General features: G+C 33.7%; 1 protein-coding gene across 1 annotated transcript; it reads right to left on the bottom strand.

The window, feature by feature from the left end:
- Nucleotides 1-13: 13 nt before the first annotated feature.
- Nucleotides 14-21,972, bottom strand: LOC132696985 (uncharacterized). Its single transcript, XM_060662208.1, has 6 exons — nucleotides 21,908-21,972; nucleotides 7,284-7,540; nucleotides 6,523-7,160; nucleotides 1,650-1,767; nucleotides 1,275-1,534; nucleotides 14-147 (listed from the first exon to the last, which is right to left on the bottom strand). The coding sequence occupies exons 2-5, from the start codon at nucleotides 7,467-7,469 to the stop codon at nucleotides 1,340-1,342; spliced, it is 1,137 nt and encodes a 378-aa protein (XP_060518191.1). The 5' UTR covers nucleotides 7,470-7,540; nucleotides 21,908-21,972; the 3' UTR covers nucleotides 14-147; nucleotides 1,275-1,339.
- Nucleotides 21,973-23,662: the final 1,690 nt, after the last annotated feature.

Raw genomic sequence — 23,662 nt, forward strand, 5'->3', positions numbered from 1 at the left:
AAGTCAAGTGTAATTCCGGTCAAGCTTGCCATTTATGCGCCTGAGAGTGGAGCTCGAAAGGTCGTTCATGTTGTCAAAAATCTTCTCGAAGAGCACGATAACAAGCCCTAACCCATCACCCATTTTCATAGTACCTTTGTACGATAACTAAAATTTGCAAAAACATAAACCACACTTGCTTCGCGTCATCACAATTAACATTATACGCCCTGACCTTCGAAAATTATATTTCTCGTATTGGTAGACCCAATATTTTCTAATTTTTTTTTGCGTTATTCTAGTTTAAAGAAAATAAGTAATATCTCAGATCCGGAGGTATATTTATTTCAATCATTTTTTTTTTCCATTATGGACAAGAATCTATAAGACCCTGAAAATTGTTCCTTTTGAGAGTAAATGATTATCCGTAAATCAAAATTTGTGAAAAATATGGCTGCTTGGTTACTGGTTACAATTTTTGCTTTCATGGTTTTCGTCTATCACACACGCTGTTCGAGATATTTAAAAAAACATATGAAAATCGCCATTTCTCGTGCTCAATCTAGTAGCGATGACGTCATTTACTATTACTATATAGTTGTAGTAAACAAATCTAGCAAACCATTTTTTCTATTGGAAAAACTCATGAACCATAAAAGGTGGAATATCCAAGGCTATAACCTTTATTTCGGGAATTTTTTCGATTATGTATAAGGTATGTTAAGGGCAAAAAATGTAAAAGATAACGTTGGTAAAATATTAACCGTAAATGAAAAGCTATAAAAGATGGGATAATTTGGTATAAACATCATTGAAAATCGCTATTGCTGGTAGAAAATTTTATATTTACAGAAAATTACATTAATTTTGGATAAAAAAATTATAGCAATTTCCCAAAATAAGGAGAGGTTTAACTCTGGTGGAATACCATCCGTTATCATGCTGATATTTGTAGGAAATGCGCATTTTCTTCCATTAGTATGTAAAAAACTATTTTGACTATTTTTTTTAATGAAAGCCAATACCGTAAGTACTTCTATTAATTTAAATTTTATGCAAAACGAATTACTAGAATTTAGAACAAAAGTACCTCGCAATTTATTTTTTTCATAAATTATGTAATAGTTCGGGTTAGTTTCGATTATTTTCCAAAATCCTGGTCCACCCTGTTCAATTTACTATGCGCCCAAGAAAATTGGCGACATTATTATATTAAGCGACTTTATATACGACATTAGGATACACCCACTTGTAGCATTCGCTATAAAATGGATTTGCTTGTTTAAAGGACTTACCTCAGATTAACCCCGTGTCCTTCAACTTAGCCGATTCGCAGTTTAATCCCGAGGGCAACGAAAACCTACACGATGAAGTTATCGTCGACTATAGGTTCGATTGATTTCCTAAAAATCTGGAAAGGCCATTTTTTGTTTTTTACCGCTTCGGGATTTCCGTTGAGGAGGTTTATGAGGTTGTCCAGGTAGGCGGTTTCCCTCAAATCTTTTTGAAAAGCGTTGGCTTGCAGGATCAGTTCGTTTACGCGTTTTTCGTATTCCTGTAAATTTATTTTTTGATTTTGCAAACATTTCTATATTAAATATCCAAATCGGCCTAAGAAATGTTATTTATATATATGAGGTACTACGATTTCAATATTATTGCTCACTCACTTCGAAACTTTCCCTAATACTTCCTATTTGGAGGTGCATCTCCGATTTTTCTTGGCTAAAAGTTTGAAGGCTCCGATCGATGTCGTCACTTAATCCGATGCTGCTTAAAATATCTGACCTAAAAATTCAATGCTTTTGTAGGAATATCTGAGTTGTTGCAGTATCTTTTTGATATAAACATTTGATAATTGTTTATTAAAACACGACTGCTGTGAAAAAAACTATTTTAAGAAAATCATTAATAATTTAGAACGGAACAACTGGGCTAGTCCGAAAATGAATATCAAACTTCTGCTTCCATCAAAGCGAAATAAATAATGCACAAAAGAAGAAACATTTTTTACCAGTTATTCGAGGAACGAATAGGAAGAAATAAAATTCAATTAAATCATTAAAAACTTTCTTGTATGTAAACATTTTATAGTTAGTTTGTGTGAGTATAATAGTTCTTTAACAATTAACAAATAAGTTCGTGTTAATAGGTTGCCAATATCTAATTAAATTCAAAATAGAGTGTTAAACTTTTATTATAGTAATTTGCCGACTTTTATTTATATTTCAGGAACCCATGACATTTAATTAGTAATTTACAACTGTTTTTATTTTAGGTGAAATAAAAATATAACTGAAAATAATACAAAATGGAACATGTAGAAAATGAAAACAACAATTACATGTTTCAAAGAAACTTCCACAGGCTACTGTAATACTTTTTACAAAACTTCTGGATTCCTCCTGCGTCGGTTTTTGCTTAGTCGATATTGCTACCGTTTCGCCAATCATCCTGTTGGCTTCTTCAGAGCTTGACTGAAACTGGCTCGTATTTTACTCTGTACCTGCTTATTGTTTGAGGGGGGCGGAGCTAAATGAGGGGCATAAACACCACTTGTCCAAAAATCTCTCAACATCTTCGGTCCATCAAAGACAAAATTCGATTTGAGATATCAGGAGTTTACAGCATTCTATGCATATGCGGAAAAGAATACATTGGAGAGACCGAACGAAAAATATCAAATAGGCTCAAAGAATACGAAAGAGCTTTGCGACTAAGACAAATAAACTCATCAGCTGTTGCCGAACACACTCATGAAACCGGACATAAAATATTATTCGATAAAAGTAAAATTCTTGCATGTAAACAGTTATCCTACCAACGAAAAATCCGAGAGTTTATAGAAATCAATAAACAACCTAACAATCTTAACCGCCACTCAGGTCTCTATCTGTCACCAATTTGGGAATCAGTCATCCGAGAAGGTGTTTATGCCCCTCATTTAACTCCGCTCTCCTCCAATAATATATAAGCAGGTACAGAGTAAAATACGAGCCAGTTTCAGTCAAGCTCTGAAGAAGCGAACAGGATGATTGGCGAAAACTCAGCAATTTCGACTCAGCAAAAACCGACGCAGAAGGAATCCAGAAGTTTTGTAAAAAGTAACAATTACATGACTCACAGTTTCGCTTCAGGGAACCAGAGACACTTTATTCTGCTATCTTCCAGAAGAGTCACGTTATAAACTACAAAAAATCATTCGACAGAGTCCAGCATACGAAATTAATGGATGACTTAAAGAATATTCAACTGGATAGGGCTCATTAAAAAATATACTGGAACTAAACAGCTACTATGAAAATAAAGGAAATAGAAACGAAAGAAGTAACTATACAATGAGGCGTTAGGCTGTGATGCGTTCTCTCACCTTCCCTCTTTAATTTATTTTCACAGACAATATTCACCGCCTCTTTGGGCGAGAGAAGAAAGTGTTAAGTTAAGTAATTAATAATACACATGGAATACTTGGATGACCTGCAATTACTGGTGAAGAGCGCCGATAACGAGAGTATCAAAATATTACTTACAATAAATACTGCAAAAGCTAAATTTATGGTAGGTTATAAAAACTTTAACACACATCAGCTGTTGTTAGAAGGAAAACCCGTGGAGGGTGTAGAAAATTATAAATATCTAGGAACATACAACTTAAGACCAACATCAAAGTCATTAAAAAAAAAATACTTCCTAAGATTTAAAACAGAATTTAGCTCCAAGAAATCAGCCATCAGGAAACTAGAGCCTTTTGAAATTTGCCTTTATCACAGGCTTCCTCATAAGTGGCTGGAGTAACTACTGCTCATTAGGAAGTCTTGGGAAGAATAGGGCGAAAAAGGAGATTGCTATTAACAATTAAACCAACAAAAACAATTTATTTTGGCCATATAATAATTACTAATTACAACAGACTATCATGCAGAAGAATTGTTTCACGTTTTAAGAGACAAACACGCATCCCGTGGCCGCCAAAAGTGGTTGCCACCTCCGTTACCAGATGGCATTAAAAGAAGAAGATACAAAGAACAGTCAGATGGTAAATAGATATAAGAATTTTGAAATCTTTAACTCATAGGGAACTTGAACAAAATGTTATTAGAACCACAGTTCACAAAAAAATAATTTCGTAGTCCTATGTAACAAATATTAGCAATTAAAAATTGTAAAATTTAAATCTTCTTTGAATCGCGCTGTGGCCGATTGTGGCGTCATTTGCTCGTCGCTCGCCAGCCGGACGGTAGCATAAAGAAGTCATTAGAGAACGACAACGCATTGGTCTTGGTGGTTTTAATTTTAATTTAGTCATCTTGTGCTTAGTATCAAAAATAAAGTTTTAAAAATGACCGAAGTCGATTTTTTAAAAGGTCAATCTGATAATTTACCTTTAGAGGATATGTTTATGGTGACATCTTACATATAAACCACCGATAGTTATTCTCTTGCTGACGTTCGCGGTGTTAAAGCTAAAAGGTATGTTCATAGAAAATTTAGCCACTAACCAATATAATATTGTAATCAGCTTACAATTTTCTAGTTTTTAAAATTCAAATTGTATATCAAATAAAATGTAAATTATTTAACAAAAAAAAACAATAAGAATATTTTTTTTAACTAGTGGAAACCTAAATACTGACTTAAAAGTATATCGGCATCGATAACTTAAAGTGTTCTTTATTTTATATAGATCAGGAAGCCATTGCAATAGGACGCGTGCAAGTTCGAAGAGTTAAAAATGTTTGCACGGTTGAGGCTAAAGTGACACCTGAACATAATGTTAACAAAAAAGGACGACTTTTATTTTCTGGTACACGAACAAAAAGTTTATCTGGTGTTTTACGGTTGGATTCAAACACGATGGCACGATTTGTAACATTATTTTTGTGTTGCTTCCATTGTTATCATGTAAAGCACACTAAGCATAAATACCAACTGGCGTAGATCAAATACAAACACGCTTTAAACGAGTCATGTCGCCTTACCGATCGAAAAGCAGCGGTATGACGTCACGACCATTCCTGCGCATTTAGTGTCGTTTAAAAGGAATAGCCGGGTTTCACAACTTGAATTATTTATTATTAAATATTGGGTTTTGAGTTTTGATATTTGGCATGCGTTATTTCTATCTATAAACAAATGCATAAAAAAATCCCTATTACTTTCACAATGCTGATCATAAAATCCTGTATTTTAATAGTAACAAATAAAAGGAAATATTTATTTTCTCTTTTAAAATCAGAAGGAATTAATGCATTTTTAGCAAGAGCCGGTGTTATTAAAAAATAGTAAAAATTGGAAGCAAACAAAAAAACTATTCTATCGGTACCTTGGCAAAAGTTAAAGTCGGTTGGTTCATAGATATCAGAAAGTGATTAATCCGTACTTTGCTTAGAATTTAATTATTTGGGGTTTTGTTAGGAAAGATACTAAACAATATTTATTTATTTGTGCCATTTAACATTTATGTATATGTGACAACTTGCATTGTCCATTACAATGACGCTATTAGGAGGAATGTTTGGAACTAGTTGGTTTTTAAACCAACTTTCAAATAAATCAGCGGTGCTGTCTTCATGGTAATCCAGAGAAGAATCTTTAGTATTTTTCGCAGGCAGAGAAAGTCCATTTGGAATCCAACCATCTTTAGAGCCAGCATGCAAAATAGTTATTTTGTTTGTTTTACACTTATCAGTTGAGTAAACCCAACCCTTTTCCGGGGTATCATAAGTGTCGAACCAGGTTTCGTCCAAGTAGATAATTGGCCTTTATTGTTCTCTGTAAATCCTAATTTTTTATAGATATTCCAGTCGCCATTTCCGAATTCTAAAAGATTCCATTAAAACTTGCCTTTTGTCAATTTTTTTAAATCTAAAACCCATGTGTTGAATACACTTCCTTAAGGCAGTTCTGCCACATATAACACCGGTTTCATCTTTTTCAAGCCTCCTAATTAAGATATCTAATGTAGGCACGCTTTGTTCCTCGTATAACTGGCAAATATTACGTATTATATCTTGATCACTTTCATCTACACTCGAGAAAATGTCAGCATCGCTCTTCTTTTTTTCCTCGCTGAAATGGGATTATTCACAATTTTCCATACATGTTGGAATTTTCGTCAATGTGGCCGTTTTTTCTAAATATGCTTGCTTGCTGGCACCACGTTCAATGAGAGTCAAATAAAGATTGTTTATAACTTCCTTAGTCTCAATAGAATAGTGTTTTCTACATTTGCGCGGCAGCATCTCCTGAGGTACACTAGACTCGCACATATTTTGCATAATTCGCACACGATTCAACACACGCTGTATTACACACGAAATAAGAATGATTACCAATAAACTTAAACTAAGTAGTATACCAAACCAAAGAATATTAAACACAGGTAGGTATAAAATTATTTTCTATCACGGACCACAATTTTACCTGAATTTAAATTCCGAAACTTTAGGTAATAATCTTGTTGCATTGTATGTTAATGACCACCCTTGGATAATCCCATCCAAAGCAATCGGTCACTTTCTTATATCTATGAACAGACCATACCTGTTGGGAAACTCCAGGTAATTGCACTTTTCCCGTCGATTGGCCTTGCAAGACAAACTGCTGTGAATACTGTTCCCCAAATCGCTGGTCTCCGCACCGTTTGTCCCGTGACCATTCATTTCGTTGATAGAATTGTTCAATTCGGTCATCTCGCCGACTTCGCTATCCATATCGGTGACGATCAAATCGACCATCAGCGATAGCATGTTGTTCTCCTTCCTCGCGTGATAGTTCCGAATTTCCTGGTACATTTCTTCAGCCTCGTCCGCGCTCTCGTCGTTGAGCATAAAACTAAACTCCGGTCTTGTAATACAGCCACCGTTTTCATTAATTAAATGCTTCGAGTTTGTCGTGCGGAAGTTCAGAGTTTTAAAAACTTCATTAGAGGTGATTTTTTCGTTTAAACTTTTATACTTGCTGTATGAGAGGACCGAGAGCAGGGCCTTCGCTTCCGTATTGATCGGATTGATTAAATTCATCAGTTCTTCTTTCGAGGGAACTTTTAAGTTGACCGGAGCCGGGTCGTGGCATTCAATAAATCCCTCGGCATTCATTTCGTAGTCGATAGCCTCGCTTGCGGTTTGAATTTTAATATCCATAGAGGGCGCTTCGGAGGACGGACCTAATCTCTGGATAATCTGCAAGTTAGTGGAGAATATAAAGTTGTCGCGTTAATTCGGACGCCATGTGATGACAGTAATACGAGAGTCAAGTCCGACGTATTTAAACAAATGGGTAATTTCAGGAAATACGTTACTTACGGCCTCTTCGCCAACTTCCTCGACAGTTTCCTCCAGGGGACCCAATCTCGAGCGTTTCCTCAAATTCTCGTTATGTTGGTCCGATCCAGGAATGCCTTCGTCGATCGCGATGTTCGTTAAAAACCACCCGAATTCGACGTCCTCGAGGTTCTCCACGAAGCTCCCGTCTTCCCGGTAAATTCTCATCTTGACGCTTCTTTCGGAAACACCGACTTGTTAAACATTCACCTTCCTCTTGGCGGTATTGATGCGTTTCGCTATATAAAGTACACCAAGACAAGTTTTTATCAAGTAACTTAGTCGGTTTGTCTATACAAATACAAGAACGTTATAAGAAAGCCGGTAAACAAATTATTAGAACAGATTCTGATAAGCATTCGATGCGGTTTATCTTATACAGGGCGTTCTCGAAAAAGGTGCGCGGTGATTCCTCAAGAGGACAGGCCATAATGCATGGAATCCCTATGGAATTACTTCGTACTCTGCCGTAAAATTAGGAAATTTTATCATTGCATCTTCAAAGAACAACAAACAAAATACTGGCGCATAGGCGTCTTTTTAAATTTTGATGAGTACTAAATTGATGAGTACTAAATTGTATTTACTACTTATCATTTTACTACATTTTTATGAAACGAAGTGATATTATTGCGTTTAACCTTTTAGAGAATTTTACATTTTTTGTTTTTTTTTTAGTAATTAGGCATACCACAGATAGGAAGGGTTTGACCAAGTTTGTTAAGGTCCGTTGTGTCTCTTTTTAGCCGTTTCTGGTTAGTTACCCTGTAGACCTGAATACCTTACCGATTTACTTCTTGAAAAATTCCATGTTTTTAAGGTAAATGATGTTAAACATATGAAAAATTAATAACAATAATAATAATTGAAATAAATATAACCAACAGAATACATTGCAATGATCAGGACAATTCTAGCGCAGTCTAGCTTAAAAGCTCCAGTATAGTAGCTTTTAAGCTAAACCAGATATTTCACGTCTAACCCATAAAAAAAACACAGCATGTGAGTACATTTACGAAATTTTTACCAACTAATCATCTATCTCAATTACTTTTGTGAAACAGTTTTGGTTAGATGCACAATATATAACCTAATCCGCACTCATATATGTTTGTTAGTATATGGCATTTTCAGTTAGTAATATACATATTATTAAATTGATTAAAAATGTTAAGATTCTTTACTACAGGACAATTGTGTCATTAAGTAGATTTTAACATGACTTTATGGCTACTCGAAATGTCATTTATAATATGCAAATTATATCAGCCTCAGCTTCCCCGTAGTTATCAACATCATACAACAAAGAAGAGAGTTCAGAATATCAAATGTATAAACTAATAGAGTAGCGATACTAAAATGGAACCCTGTAGCACCCCAGAATGTAAAGCAATTTGTTCAGAATATTTATTATCATAGAATATGCTTTGAAACGACACTGACGAGTAGTAGAGCAAATTGTAATTAATGGCGTCAAAAGTCATTAGCAAACAGTACTAATATGCTGATCATATTTTAGTCACATTCTCTACGTATATCACCGATAAAATTTGTTAGTGCCACAGAAGTTCCAAAATGTTTTCCAGACCCACACTATGCAGTGGAAATGGTATTATCATTGTGAAAGTAATCTGAGTATACAAAACTCTCTCAAATATTTTTGCTGGAAGATCGTTGATGACACGAAGATCATCTGGATTTGTAGGATTTCTTTTTCCGCCATTTCTTTTCCTATTGATATTTTAACATTAGTGGTGAAATTTTGGTCTCCGTTGCATGGGTTTTAATGCAACTTAAAGCTTGATTTGTCTCAGTCTCTTCAGCCATTCTAATTGAAAACTTTATCCCGTAACTGTATTTACTATTATCGTATTTATAAACTTGCTTAAAAAACACTAACACAGGAAATATTTTGAAAAAATGTAGCGAATATAGCAAAAATTAGTACATTAGGATCAGTAAGATTTTGGTATTGATATTGGTACTATTTTTTTGAGAAGAATTCTCAAGATTTCTGAAAGCTGACGAAAGTTTTTGGAAAATTATTTTCTTTACTCCTTAAACCTCATTTAATGTAGAATTTCTAATAAATTTATAATTGTTCCAATCCACCCCTAGCTTGGTCCTATTAATTTTTCTAAAAGCAGTATAAAAAATTGTACATTTGATCTTAATTATGATGCTTTGGCTTAAATATGCGGGCCTGTTTTAATAAGCTTGTGTTCATTTTACTGGTGTCCCGAATGTCACTCTAATCAATGTTTTGCTCAAAAAAATGTACGTTACTTCCTGAAGTTTTGTTACGTACCTAACAAACACCAAGCACAGCTTTTCAAACAATAACATAAGGCGTGCAAAGTTCAACAACAAACTTCAACAAACCGGACACAACTTAAACACGTCACCGTCCACAAACACCCTTATTCGTAGTGCGTACAAATTGCACGCCCAAATTTTATAGCACTCCATCCTAGTCACCGATCGAGTGGCGACCAAACAATCCCTCCATTTTATGATAATTGACTTAAGGATTCCGGCGAGTTGGAAATTTTAGTTGGCTTCGTTATTCGGTTGTAAAGGAAAAATATCGTGTTCTGGTTTTAATTTAATCGCGGGGAGGTGACAGTTTGCACGATTGGGGCAGCGCTTTCTTGAAGGATAAGGATTAAGGATAGGATATATAGTCGGTCCTAAAACTAAAGTGCCTCAGTCTTCTACCTGCTTCCAATCGTATACCAAGAATGGGAAAACCCACCCATTTACATGCCAGTGTTCTACCTTTGTCTATTACACCCCGGTCTTGTACACTCGACAGAGAATTAACGGATAATTTCAGTAGTTTCCACTACAAAACAGGATGGCGTTTTGGAAAAACTGCTGCCAAAACTCGAAAGGCCATTCATTCATTCATTATTATGGATAATGCACGGAAATTATCAATTGGCTGCGTAGTAAGCGGATTACCACTCAGAAAATGGTCAAAAATGTGAGCTGTTAAAAATTGTCAAAAATGACAAAACTAACTTGTCGTATGCTACAGACGAAATATTTGCTGAAATAAGTTTTAAGATTGATTTCTTACCATTGTGTATTTAATGCCATAGAATTGGTGTGAGGTCTGTGCAAAATATTGTAAGTGAGGCAAGAAACGATGATAATGCAGTAGTATCTTTTTGGAAGGCATCTCTCCAAATAGTTTCCAAAGAAAATTCGATCAGTTACAGGAAAAAATACTGGAAAAAAGAGAATAGATTCACTTGAAATAACGGTACCATCACTGGTTATTAATGTTGACGAAGGATCAAACAAACATCAACAAATATGGTTTTTTGTATATTTACTCTTGGGAAATTATATTTTTTGTGGTTCTAATTTTTTGTTTTTTTTTGGTATTTTTTCAATTTTATTGAATGGACACAGTTTTCAGACAATAGCTTATTTAACAAAAAATTAAACCTACTTAAATATTTGCATATGATTAAGGAACGCACTGATCTAGTATTACATAGAAAATATACGATTTCAGAAAATGGGCGTACTCATTAAATGTCAGGTACAACTGATAATCGTCATCATTAGTAACGGTCGTCTTGCAGATAGACCTTTAGTGGAAGCAAAATGGACAATACATTTTATTCTGTCTGACATTTCATTGCCGACAATGCCATGGCAAATCCTACCAACTATATTTAGATAGTGTTGTCTTCATTCGACGGGCTAAGACATTGTTGCCAGTGCTGGACATTGTTAGAAATTTTTACTGATATACCATAAAGAGAATATATACAAATCTTAATATACGTTAACAAAATGTCTATTAACCATTAGGCTTAGGCTAATGTAAGGGAGTTTTTAACATAGATGTTACGTGCGATTTGTAGGTGTGCCTTTTTGAGAGTGAAAAGGTGTTTTTGATATTCAGTAGGTGTGATAGTAGAGTGTTTTTTTTTTGTTTTCTGTATTTCTGCTGACATTATCAATTGTAGATTTCCTAAGATTGTCTGTGGTTAAATTTCTTTAATTTATCTATTTATAATGTAAGTATAAAATTTTTAATATAGTTATTTTATATCTTACATGCAAATCATTTACTCCCTGGGAAAAATTTTTTCGCAGCTTGGTTATTAGGCAACTATAGCTATAAACTCCTTTCCCAACTTGCTCCTTGTCTAAAAGCCCAAATTTGCATCACAGCAATTGCAATTTCATGAATGACTTGTGTGCCTAGTTGGGCATCTGCGGTTAGTTATACAGAATATAATTTATATTTTCGATACAATCAAAACTGATAAAACATAGAATATTTATATGTATTTAAAGTTATATATAGTTCATATTTCTAAAAAAATATGCTGTTTACAAATATTAAGGATATTTTTGCCTATTTGACGCGTTTGTTTACAGGGTCTACAGAAATCTCTTGGACGGGGTTCAGCATAAACTACTAAAATTTATCTCATTTTTATTATATTGTAGATTAACAAGAGCTGGAAATATGATACACCATCAAAAAAGACAAAAAAGACTTGTACCTAACATTTAGTTGGTGATTTTCGTTTTATATGTTGATTAAATGAATAAACAAGCAGTGTGAATGCTATACAAAATCTTCTTAAGTATATAATTTTTGTCGATATAGTTGGGGTTCGCCTCTAGTGTCCTTAATATTCGCTAATAAATAAATATTCTCCACTCCAAATATTTGTGCATATCAATGAAACTTATATAAAAACACTTACTAAAGGCTACTTTCATTTACTGCGATCTAGTTCGATATTTAAGAAGCACAAGGTCCAGTGGAGAATACTGAACACTGCACAAACGAAAATCCGGTAATATTTCCATTCAATAAGACGCGGTTGGATATTTTCATTTCAAATTTGGATCAAGTGTCCGTTTTGGGTTGTACAAATATGCGGTTTCAAAAACTCTATTTATCTACTCTGGTTTGTAACGCATGTATTTCCCCGTTGCAATTTTAAAATTGCTATTTTATTGAGTTGTCACTCGAAATTTATGCTGTTGTGGAATAATGAGTATTTCCACGTAATTCATTCCACAAATATGTGGCATTAATCATTTATATAAAGGAAAAATTGCTATACGTTATTGCTATTTAAGGTGTCATTTTAAATGTACATGATTTAATAAAATACGATTACCCGAACTTTACTTACTGCACTGACTGAAAGTTTTGAAACGGCCAGTCAAGTCAAAGGGCCAGTCAGACTAGTCAAAGTCCATAATGAAGACACCAAATGGGTGATTCCAAGAAACCTTCACACTTTTTATGTTACAAGTTAAACAATAACACAAAGCTGTTCAAACAGTTTATAGCCATTTAACTCTCCCTGCTTCCATATATAATAACCTTGTCCATCAATCCTTAATGACCGTTACTGTCATTCCAGGTATTTAAACTTAATAATAGTGAACTATCTAAATCCACTTGGTCATTAAGCAACACATTTCAATATGTCACTTTGTTAATCTCCATAGCTTCTAATAATTTCAATTTTTTACTTTTAAATGCAGTATGCTATATTTTAAAATTGTCCTCAAAATTAGATAATAAACGCTTATTTTGATATATTTTACATGTCAATAAGTTGAATTAGCACTCGGTTTAGGTTAAATGGAGTTCAAGGTTGTTTAATACCGTTTGATATTTATAAATCTGTGTATAATAGAAGGTTGCAATCATTGTTACATACTTTTTGTTTTATAATTCTTATTTCATTTTTAAACCTATTTTTCTACTCTCTTGTCTAAAATGCCTAATTATACACCGATCTAGCATGCAGAAGGCTTCATTTTGTCATTCTACTGCGTCAGTTTCGTTTCCTACGGCTGAGAGCCACTTCGGACATTTTCGAGATATTACCGCACGGGTTTGGGAGCAATCGGATTTTTCGGAGATTTTACCAGTAGAGGATCCGGTTTAAGAACAACACCCCTCATTCTTTTCCGTGATAAAATATATTTTTTTTAATAATAAAACTTATTGAGCTTAGCAAGACTATTTTTAATTAAAAATTAATTAATTTATTTTTTTTTCTTGGTTACCGTCAGAATTTTTCTTTAGAAATTTAGTCTCAATCAAAGAAAAAAAGTATATAGCAAATGCCATACAACTTTTTTTTAGGCAACAATACGTGTCAACCAGGTGTAAACAGGTAATCGGATGTAGTGATTTACCCTCATTCTTTTTCTTTAAAAATTAAGTATGCAAATATACAGAATTTTATTACGAACCCAACGATATATGATTGACTTTCCAAATCGTGGCAAAGCTAATGATTGACACGATCTAAAGTTTCAATCATTTCATGTAAAAATAAAGTGCGACTGCGAGCGCTATATCTTTTATCATGTACGGTAGAGAAGGATGTACAATAACAGCTGCGCATAAGATTCTTGCCAGAAAGAGAAAGGCGTGTGTTCAATTCTCTGTGTATAAGATAAAGATATTCCCCCACTTAAAATTATTTTGGAGCCTTACCACGTTATAGCATTATAAAGTATTACTTTATATTACATTACTTTTTAAAATTTCTAATAATAAAATATGTTATTAGATTCAATATTAAAGAAATAAAACCGTAAATAATTTAAGTAGTTAATTGTTGAAAAAATATTTTTGATTGTTATAAAACGTTCTAAAAGTATTTTTTTATCCTTAAATTATGATTAATTACTATAATACAAAAAATTATTCATTATCTGATTCATCAGAACTTCCAATATTGAAATCGAATTCAGAATTATCGTCGTCATTTTCTTCAATTGTAGCCTGCAAAATATCCATTAACTTGCAAGGGCGTCGGATCTCCAAGGAACTCTATTGGTTTTAATAATTTAATAATATATATATATATATATATATATATATATATATATATATATATATATATATATATATATACATATATATATATATGATGACACTATATTCCGGGACATCATCCGCTCGCTCGCTGAACTCCGACTGGAATCCTGCATCCGACTGGAATCCTGCAAATCCTGCATCCGACCGGAATCCCGCAGACGTTTCGCCAAAATCCCACTTGGCATCTTCAATGCTCGTGCTCCGAAAACACTTCGAACACATATATATATATATATATATATATATATATATATATATATATATATATATATATATATATATATATATATATATATATATATATACTGAGTGTTCGAAGTGTTTTCGGAGCGCGAGCATTGAAGATGCCAAGTGGGATTTTGGCGAAACGTCTGCGGGATTCCGGTCGGATGCAGGATTTGCAGGATTCCAGTCGGATGCAGGATTCCAGTCGGATGCAGGATTCCAGTCGAAGTTCAGCGAGCGAGCGGATGATGTCCCGGAATATAGTGTCATCACATTTTTCCATCCATGAATCAATACGTGAGAATATATATATATATATATATATATATATATATATATATATATATATATATATATATATATATATATATATATATATATATATATATATATATATATATATATATATATATATATAAGGTAGTCAAACATTGTATGGCATTTTCTATATACTTTTTTTCTTTGATTGAGACTAAATTTGTAAAGAAAAATACTGACGGTAACCAAGAAAAAAAATGAAATTAATTAATTTTTAATTAAAAATAGTCTTGCTAAGATATAGACTGCCAATCGTTTCTCATTTGATTAATCAATAAGTTTTATTATTAAAAAAAATATTTTATAACGGGAAAGAATGAGGGGTGTTGTTCTTAAACCGGATCTTAGACTCTACCGAACCACTTAAATTTTGACGTTTGTCAATTCTGACGCTCATGTCAGTGAATGTATTCGTGTTTGGCAAAAATGTACCAAAAAAAAACTTTTGAAATGAGAAATTTTCTAGCTAGATTCCGACTAGATTTTAAGGAACTCAATAAAAAAAATTTAATTTATTATTGTTAGTATTATTATACTTGTCCGTTCTAAATAGGAACCACCATCATTTGCTGGTACAAACCTTTGCTAAAGAAATTAATAAATGTTAAGATTTAGGAAACCATCTTTCTCCAACAGAATCATTCACAGTAAATTGGATGACATCCTCCTTAAACCATAATATTTACTAACATTTCCTATCCACACCCTCGTAAACATGTGACTTTAATGGCGTTTACCACACAGTGGCTTATCAATAAGTCTGTGTGTAAAAGAATAAGAAGCAACTTTGTTTTGTATGTCTGTGTGTGAGGGTTTATGGTAAATGGAAAGATCCAATTTGTTTTGTGTCTTGGTTATTATTAAATCTAATAGAAGCAATATAGTTCGAAAAAGTAATTAGCTGTCTATAGATTCCAATGAAACAAGCAAAACGGCCATCTACCGTTTCTGTAAGTAATGCGTTTCCGATTGTGAAAGCTTCTTTAGAAAAAGAGTTTTTTCTCATAAATTGAAAATAGTTTTGGCATAAACTGTTTTTGAGAATATTGTCTATAATTTCTATTACGTCGATTAGTAGAATATTTTGAAATAAGTTTTGCACATCAAAAGAGATTAATGATGTATTATAAGGAATATTGAGTTCAAATAAAACCCACGTGAGTTCAACTAGACACGATTATGTAGGTTAAGAGAAAGAATTTATAGCAAGACACAACGCAACATTCATTAGGCTACTGTCTTATCAAGCCCTTAAGGATGTGACAACAGAGAATTGGCGAGAAGCAGCCCAGCATGTTATTAAAGAAGAGGAGAACTGTACTGTAATGGTATGTACATAATGCCTACAGTCAGTGTTAAGAGATATTTTTTTTTGCTTTTTACGATTATCCTAATGGGTTTAAGTTGAGGTTTACTTAATCTATACCTTTCTGAAGTAGACTGTAACAGATTCGATTTATCCAGCACTAGAATTCTGTTTAAATTTTACAGTTAACAATCGAAGTTTGTTTGATAACTGAAAAAATGCCACGGGGACGTACCTCATGATCACCAATAACTAGACATACGATCGTGGTTTGACAAACTGTACTGATACGATCGAAGTTCCCGCGCGTAATATACCTTTCAAAACAAATAGATAAACTAAAATATAATTAAGACGTATCGAGATAAGATGCGATCGAAGGTTTTTGTAGAAAATTTACAGTTGATTCGATCACTGACGACTGGTCTCGAAATCCAAACCATTGGCACGGAAATATGCGTTTGTGTGTTTCTCTGGAATTCGAGACCTCAATCAGTTAGGGAGAATTTTTTCCTTATCAAGGGCGCGATTGGTAATTTTTTCGATTTTTTGCATTTTTTTGGGTCCGACCGTGCTATTTCGAAAGTGCATTGTTGTCGGATTCGATGAAAAAACCTGTTCGAAAATCATATCGATAGCGCAGGTTTTTGGTACGTAGCCATGTTTGTTGTCTATAGGTGATGCGGCAATATCTATGATGCGATTCACGGAGGGAATATTCTTCCGTATTTTTAGAAATAAAAAAGCGACATTGGTAAAAAGTTTTTTGACCACTGAATTTGTATCCCAAGAAGAACCGACAAAGCGTCTTGATTCAGTAGTTCCTGATGGAGTTAAGTACATCGCACAATAGATGAGTTCTTACTTAAAAAAACGCACACACAAACAACATTTACTTTTAAATTATAAATTTTCTTTGTATATATATCGAAACATGTCAGTTTGGCACTTTAACACTGAATGTAGTAAATTTTGTGTGGAAACAGTCCTCCTTTTGATATTGATTAATACGAGTTACTACGAACAGTCATAGAATTAAGCATGAAGATTAATTTTAATATAAAATTTAATGTTCATTTTACGACACGGCTTAAGGCTGTGGAATGATAACATACAAAGTTAATAATTTCATATAATGGTAGGACTAATAACCAATATGACTGGCTGACTGCTAACAGTTCATCAATTCGGCAGGTTAATGTTCTTTTCTTTTCTTAAAGCATGGTGTTAAATATTATGGGAAATCAAGTTATGTGTGTGGAGATTGCGAAAGAAACTGGAGCAAAATGCTGGTTAGTTAGTTAGATCCTTTCCATTTATATGAAAATATCGTAACCGTCCAAGGCGCATCAATTTTTACTGTACTCAGGCCACTACTACATTATCTAATAACTGTATGGTCCATTGTTGTGAATACATTCACTGAGTGACGTGCGCAACAGATCGCTAGTAAAGCTGTGATTAAAGGACCGGAAACGTCAGAAGTGACTCGTGACCATTGGTAACAAAGCTGACATCTTAAAGTCATATTTTCAGCATGCTTGATGTGTACATAGTTAGTTATTTTAGAGACGGGAGTGGAGAAAAAAATATTTTCAATGCATCAAACAAATTGAAGAAAGGATTAGCTAATAATACAATTGTCAATGCAGGCACAATTAGATACATATTGTTTTATAGGGTGATCAACTTACTCGTCATATTTTAGAATATTGGCACAGAAAAAAGAATAAAACTATATATATATATTGCCAAATAAATAGCGCAGAATGAAGATCCGCCCTGCGCATCCATCAAAAAACTAATTAATAAAAATTAAGCATCAACCGAGGGGTTGTTACCCCGGCAGGTATGCATAATACTGAAGAGTAACAAATCAAATGATTACCAACACCTACGGGAATTCCCTTTCAAATGACGCGACGTCAATTTATTTTTTATATGTAGGAAATTGGTCTTATATAGAAATATGTATTTTCATTTGTAATTTGCAAGAGTCCATCTATTTTTATAAAACATTGCAATAAAACTTAAAATGCAATTACCAATTTAAGTATATTATGCAACAAGTGCGGTAAACGGCATTTGACTCATGAGTCTATTTGACACGAGCGAAGCAAGTTTTTAATAAACGAGTAAGTTAAAAAGTTTACCGAACGTGTTGCATATTATACTTTTTCTACGACCGTTAGTTTTTGGGTACATTTGCGCAAAACAACACTAATATATTCACGAATCCGTGCGGTAAAATCCGGGAAATGTCTGAAGTGGCTCGGATTCGTGGTAAAGTGACGTTTCCCGCACGCTAGATCGGTGGGTAATTAGGTATTTTACAGACGGGAGTAGCAAAAATCTTTTTTCAGCACATGCTTTATAACACGAAATATTCAGCAGCGACTTCAATTTTCATATCCCTATTGCTTAAGTAGCTTAATTACAGTCTAACATTTGTATTGCTCTTAAAAAGTGAATCCAAAAAATACAAAATAATACGATACCGCAACCAAATACGTGAGGTAAATATTACAAACGTGTACAACGATAGTACAAGAACCACTAACAAATTACGTTCCAGTTCCAGTCTTTTCCGTTTTTATAGAATAACGACTTTAACAACATTTAATAAACGGACGTTCATAAAATGTCCCCCTCCGTTTGGTCTTTTCAACCCCGACGCCGAAGTCATTATCCGTGCTTTCTTTCGTGAAAAAGGTTGGAGACAGAAAACGCTATATTCTCGACTATTACTGCACATTATCTCCCTTATTCTGATTTCTGTCGCGCAAAGTCCAACGCAAACAAACAACGATTGGCAATTTCCTGGAAAATGGAAACGGCTTTTTCCCATTTCCCTTGTTTTGTGAACAGTTTTAGCACAATTTTGAACGACATAGTTGGGAGGCTTCCGATTGTAACCCCGATTACATTTTCTCCTAGTAGCCATTTTTTTATATTTTTTTATGGTACTTAATTCTTCAGTACCCTTGTCATGGAAAATATTACATACATTATATACAGAGTGTTTAAGGAAATACCGATTTTATACTCAATGTTTATCACATTCTGTGTGCTGTCAACATTATGAGGTTAATTTGATGCGATGTGTAGTTTGGTATCCAGAATTTTGTAGGAAGATACTGTTACACAATATAAGTTGTTGGACTCCTGGTTAATGAGTGGAATATATATTTAATATTTGATTTTGTTAACCCTATTCAAATCCATAAATAAATTACATAAATCCTAAAAAGGTTTTTTTTCTCCCTAGTCTTCTTATTCTTCTTATTTTGAACTTTCGGCCTATTCTTTTGCGATCTTTTTAACTTTTAGCTTAATATAGACTGGCAACTGTCTCGGCAACTTTTGAAAAAAGATTCTGGCAATCTTTTTCCTGTTTTAAATCCCTCACTATTCTTTGCGGGCTCATTTATACTAATACATTTTTTCCGTCATTAAAGTGATTAAAATGGAGTTTATCAAATTTGTTTTAAGATAAATGCGAAAAACTGATTTCCTGTTTAAAATAAATGGTATTACTATTACGAAAACACACTTTCTGTACATTTTTTATTTCTTTTTAAAACTGACTAGACTAGGCTAACCCTATCATTTTTAACGAAATTTAAAGGAAAACTAACGACATGGAAAAAAAAAATTCGATAGACGGGTTTATTAGAAACTTTTTTGTCTCCTGTAATTTTTACATAACATTTACAGCTCCCAAATAAAAGCTGAAATGTAGAACTTTACATGTCGAAAAAACCTATCATTTTAGAAAAATTTTCATTTATCAATTATATTCTAAAAAATTACATTTTCAAAATAATTTTGAAGAAACATTTCTGAAGCTGGTCTGCTCAAGCGTGAAATATAAATAAATACCATCTTTAAAAACATTTTTATTTAAACAATGTAACTTAAATAAAAAGACAACAGATAAATAAAACACTAAGGCAAAACAAAAATAAATTTTTATATTTTTGAAATATGCCTAGATTATTTCGACGACGTACCTATCCTTAGGTTTTAGGTTTAGGTTATCCTTATGTTTTCGATATCCTGTAATTGCGGCTCTTGAGAAACTAGAAACGAGAAGTTTAGAACAAAAAAGAGGATCATCGGAATTCATTCGGCGAAACCATTGGGAAAAAGTCATCGTCGGCTCGAAATATCTTAATATACTAGGAGATTGACGAATTTTGTGGGTTTTTATTTTTTGTTTACACGACGTTTCCGGCAGATGTATCAATTTTGATTCTAAGCCTATGAGGCTTGAGGCTGATATAGTAGACTACAGCGTTCAACCTTGATGGAGTCCAGTGCAGTCAAGTGTGAGGTTGTTCCTCTAAGTCCTCAACATTGGTGAGCTCTTGGTGCGCGATTGTACGTATTTCCATTCTTGGATTGGTAAATATGTTTCCATTGTTATTAATGCATACGGCTTTCTTAAACTTGCGCTGTTTCCAATGGTGGACAAACCGAGCCTCTGACCATTTGATGTGGTGTTGTTTGGTTCATACATGTTGTGTTTCCTATATTCTTCAACTCTAAACTTTACAGATCTTAGAACAAAAAATGTTCAGATTTTCACAGTTTTTGTTCTAATCTAACTTGTATTAAATGGATTTTCATCAAGTAAAAGCCACCACATTCCGATTTTTAAAGATCTTTTTGATGCTCCATTTCCACAGGGTATTTGGTAGACACACTCGTTTTCTTTAGTCGATGTTGCTGGCTATGTTTTTACAGTTTTAACTTTGTATTGTCTTGCAATTGGACTGATCTTTTCTGCGATTCCCTTCACGTATGGGATCGTCAAAAAAGAAAAGGTATCTACCTCAAATCGTTCTGCTGTAGCTTTCAGTTTCCAATTTGATAATGTTTTGTCAATACATTTGTGAGTGTAATCTTTATGAAGCAAAACTTCTATATCAAGTGTGCTTAGTCACTGCATATTTAGATTGCTCTTTTGCAGTTTGTTTTTATGATTCCTACGTTAGTTGCTTCAGAATGGTTAGAGTCGAAATTTAAAAACTGTCCGGTATGTGTTTCCTATATAAACGGGTTCTGATAGAACCATTATTTCTACTTACTAGGGCATCTAGAAACGATAGGCAGCCGTTTTTTATCTTTCTCACGGCCAAATTTAATCGACGGTCACAAAGAATTAAAATGATCGAGCAAGGAATCTAGCAGATGATGAAGGTATCGTCAAAATATCGAAGACAGACCCAAGGTTTGACGATATAGCGTGAGTCTCAAACATCCATCTAACCATGCAGTCCATCGGTAGGCGTAAGACTTATCTTTGATCTAAAAGTGAGAGTTATGCAGACAGCACGTAAAGAGTTTCATCACTCCATCCAGCGGTAGCGAAGTTCTGTCTGGAAGTTGCTATGTAAACTTTCAACGTCAATGCTAACAAACTTGTCTAATGGTCATAATTATATATCATATAAAAAATATTTTCAAAATGTCCAGAGTTCTTTGTATTGGCGAAGCCAGATGATAGAATGATAAAACACTTCCAGACATTAAATTAAATTGGTCCTATTTTGTATTGAAACCTCTTAAGAAGTGACAGCAGCCCACTAGATTTTTTTAACTAATACGTTTTTTGCGGGAGACAACAGTTTTTAAATAATTTTATAATAGAAACACTTCCATTGTATTGCTTTGTTCTATCTATTTTCGTTTTTATAAATATATTTAGAGCGATTTGCTAATGGTTTATTGCTGACAAAAGCGTTACATAACAAACTATCATCTCATTTAAAAGAGAATCACCCTTTTAAGTTCTTTGCATTAGTTTTATAACACTCCTAGTCGATAAGATTCGAAACAACGTTATTATCCTATAAGCATTACCTGGCCGAAGTCGGATTCTTGAGGATGGTTGGGTGGAGGTTGACTGAAAACGTACCGTGATATCGTCAACTGGGACTGGGAACCCCGGGTATTTCGCAGTTTTGGACGAACTTATCTTTGATAAGATATTTTAAGTGACCCTGACGTAGGCATACCTAATCACTGATGACAGCGTAATAGTTTTAGATTGAAGGTGATAAAATGGGTTGACAGTAGCCTGTAACAAAATTGCATGTGTTGCAGTAATTACTATGCAGGTTGCAATAATTTCTGCAATACGATCCGTGTTCGAGACTAATGTCGACCTCTTTTTTCGCAACTGTCGCTTTTTTTCGTTTAGGCGCGTCGTTTTGTGCGAATATTCAGCGAAACTTGGTTAGTTTACGCTACATGCGGTCGCGTTTCTGAAAATGAAACAATACATTAGTTGTTGCTATTATTATGGATAGTCTAATTAAGGACGAGCAGTTTTTAACTAGTAACCTCTGCTTGGCTTCCCGTATAATTTCCGTCATCGTCCTGTTTTTCGAAAACAAATTTCTTGGGATATCCCAGGCAGTCAAGTACGATTTTTTAATTGCCGAGTGCAAAAATCGATAAATTATACTTTTCATAATTAAAACTCCAAATATATCAAATTGGCAAAACATAATAATAACAAACGGAATGAAAGGGAGCTTATGTAAAATGAACTGGAAAATTTCGTCTAGATAGCATTTCTGATACTGTATAAAACAAAATATGTATAAAATCTAAGTATAAAGATGCCTTGGTACTTACCACAAGAAACTAATTAGGTCGCGACCCCACTCGAAAGTAACGTTGGTACGTATTAACTTCGTCCTCTTTTCCGCAGCGCACTCCTGTTTTTTATTAGCAGGCCTTTTTTACGGAATAAAAAACTTCGTAAAGAAAATGGATCGCGAGTTGTACATTAACTAGTTTTTAATTTTATTAACACCAGGATTAAAACATACATGATAGCGACTTTTAAAAAATTCATTAAAACTGTTGCGAGGGTTGTAATGGGAATTTGCCACAATTTTAGTTGTTGCTTAATAATTTCTTATAATTTCCCATTACAAATGTATAATAAGAAATGAGGCTTGAACCCACTCTTACCAAGGCAGTATTAAAACATATGCAATTATAACAAAAAATGAAGCAAATTTAAAATTTTCAGAAGAAACAGAACAAGGCCAGGCAAGAGGCAGCTCAAATTTTTATTTTTACCATATATATTGTTCTCATTTTTCTTGAGAGACTGCATTACAAGTGTAGGACACTTGATTTTGGTAATAAAAATGGAAGCCGCAAAGTAGGCTTAACGCTAATAATCATCAACTTTGGTTGTGCATTTGTATTGCACATCTTTTTATAGTGCGCAGCAGAATATGACTTAAAATTTTATTTCTCTAATATTTTTATTATCGCAAGTCAGTACAAACATCTGCGCCAGCCTTGTCTGAAAACAATATCAATTTGGCATTGCTTTATGAATTTGGTCATAATTTCCGCTAGAGAAAAGTCTTGAAACTGTTTTCTCCGCCATAAATGTGGTAAATTTATTTCGACATTGGTCAAAAATAACCATATGAATTAAATCCGAATGTCGGAATACGTTTTTTATAGGTCGTCGTTTAGCAATATCGATTTACAGAGACTAAGCTCCCAAAATCCATACTGGAGCCAAACATTTAATTTGGTTGTTGGGTATCGTGAACTGAGCGGCACAAAAGCGATATTACTTTGTTC

This window comes from Cylas formicarius, unplaced genomic scaffold (genome assembly GCF_029955315.1).
Source record: "Cylas formicarius isolate icCylForm1 unplaced genomic scaffold, icCylForm1.1 PGA_scaffold_1__22_contigs__length_36826433, whole genome shotgun sequence".
Taxonomy (NCBI): Eukaryota; Metazoa; Arthropoda; class Insecta; order Coleoptera; family Brentidae; genus Cylas; species Cylas formicarius.

Excerpts from the sequence above, each read along its gene's own strand:
- LOC132696985 (XM_060662208.1), bottom strand. The coding sequence starts at position 7,469 with ATGAGAATTTACCGGGAAGACGGGAGCTTCGTGGAGAACCTCGAGGAC. Across the intron at positions 7,161-7,283 it reads AGGAAGTTGGCGAAGAGGCC|ATTATCCAGAGATTAGGTCC; the intron begins GTAAGTAACGTA and ends ACTAACTTGCAG. Across the intron at positions 1,535-1,649 it reads GTATTAGGGAAAGTTTCGAA|GAATACGAAAAACGCGTAAA; the intron begins GTGAGTGAGCAA and ends ATAAATTTACAG.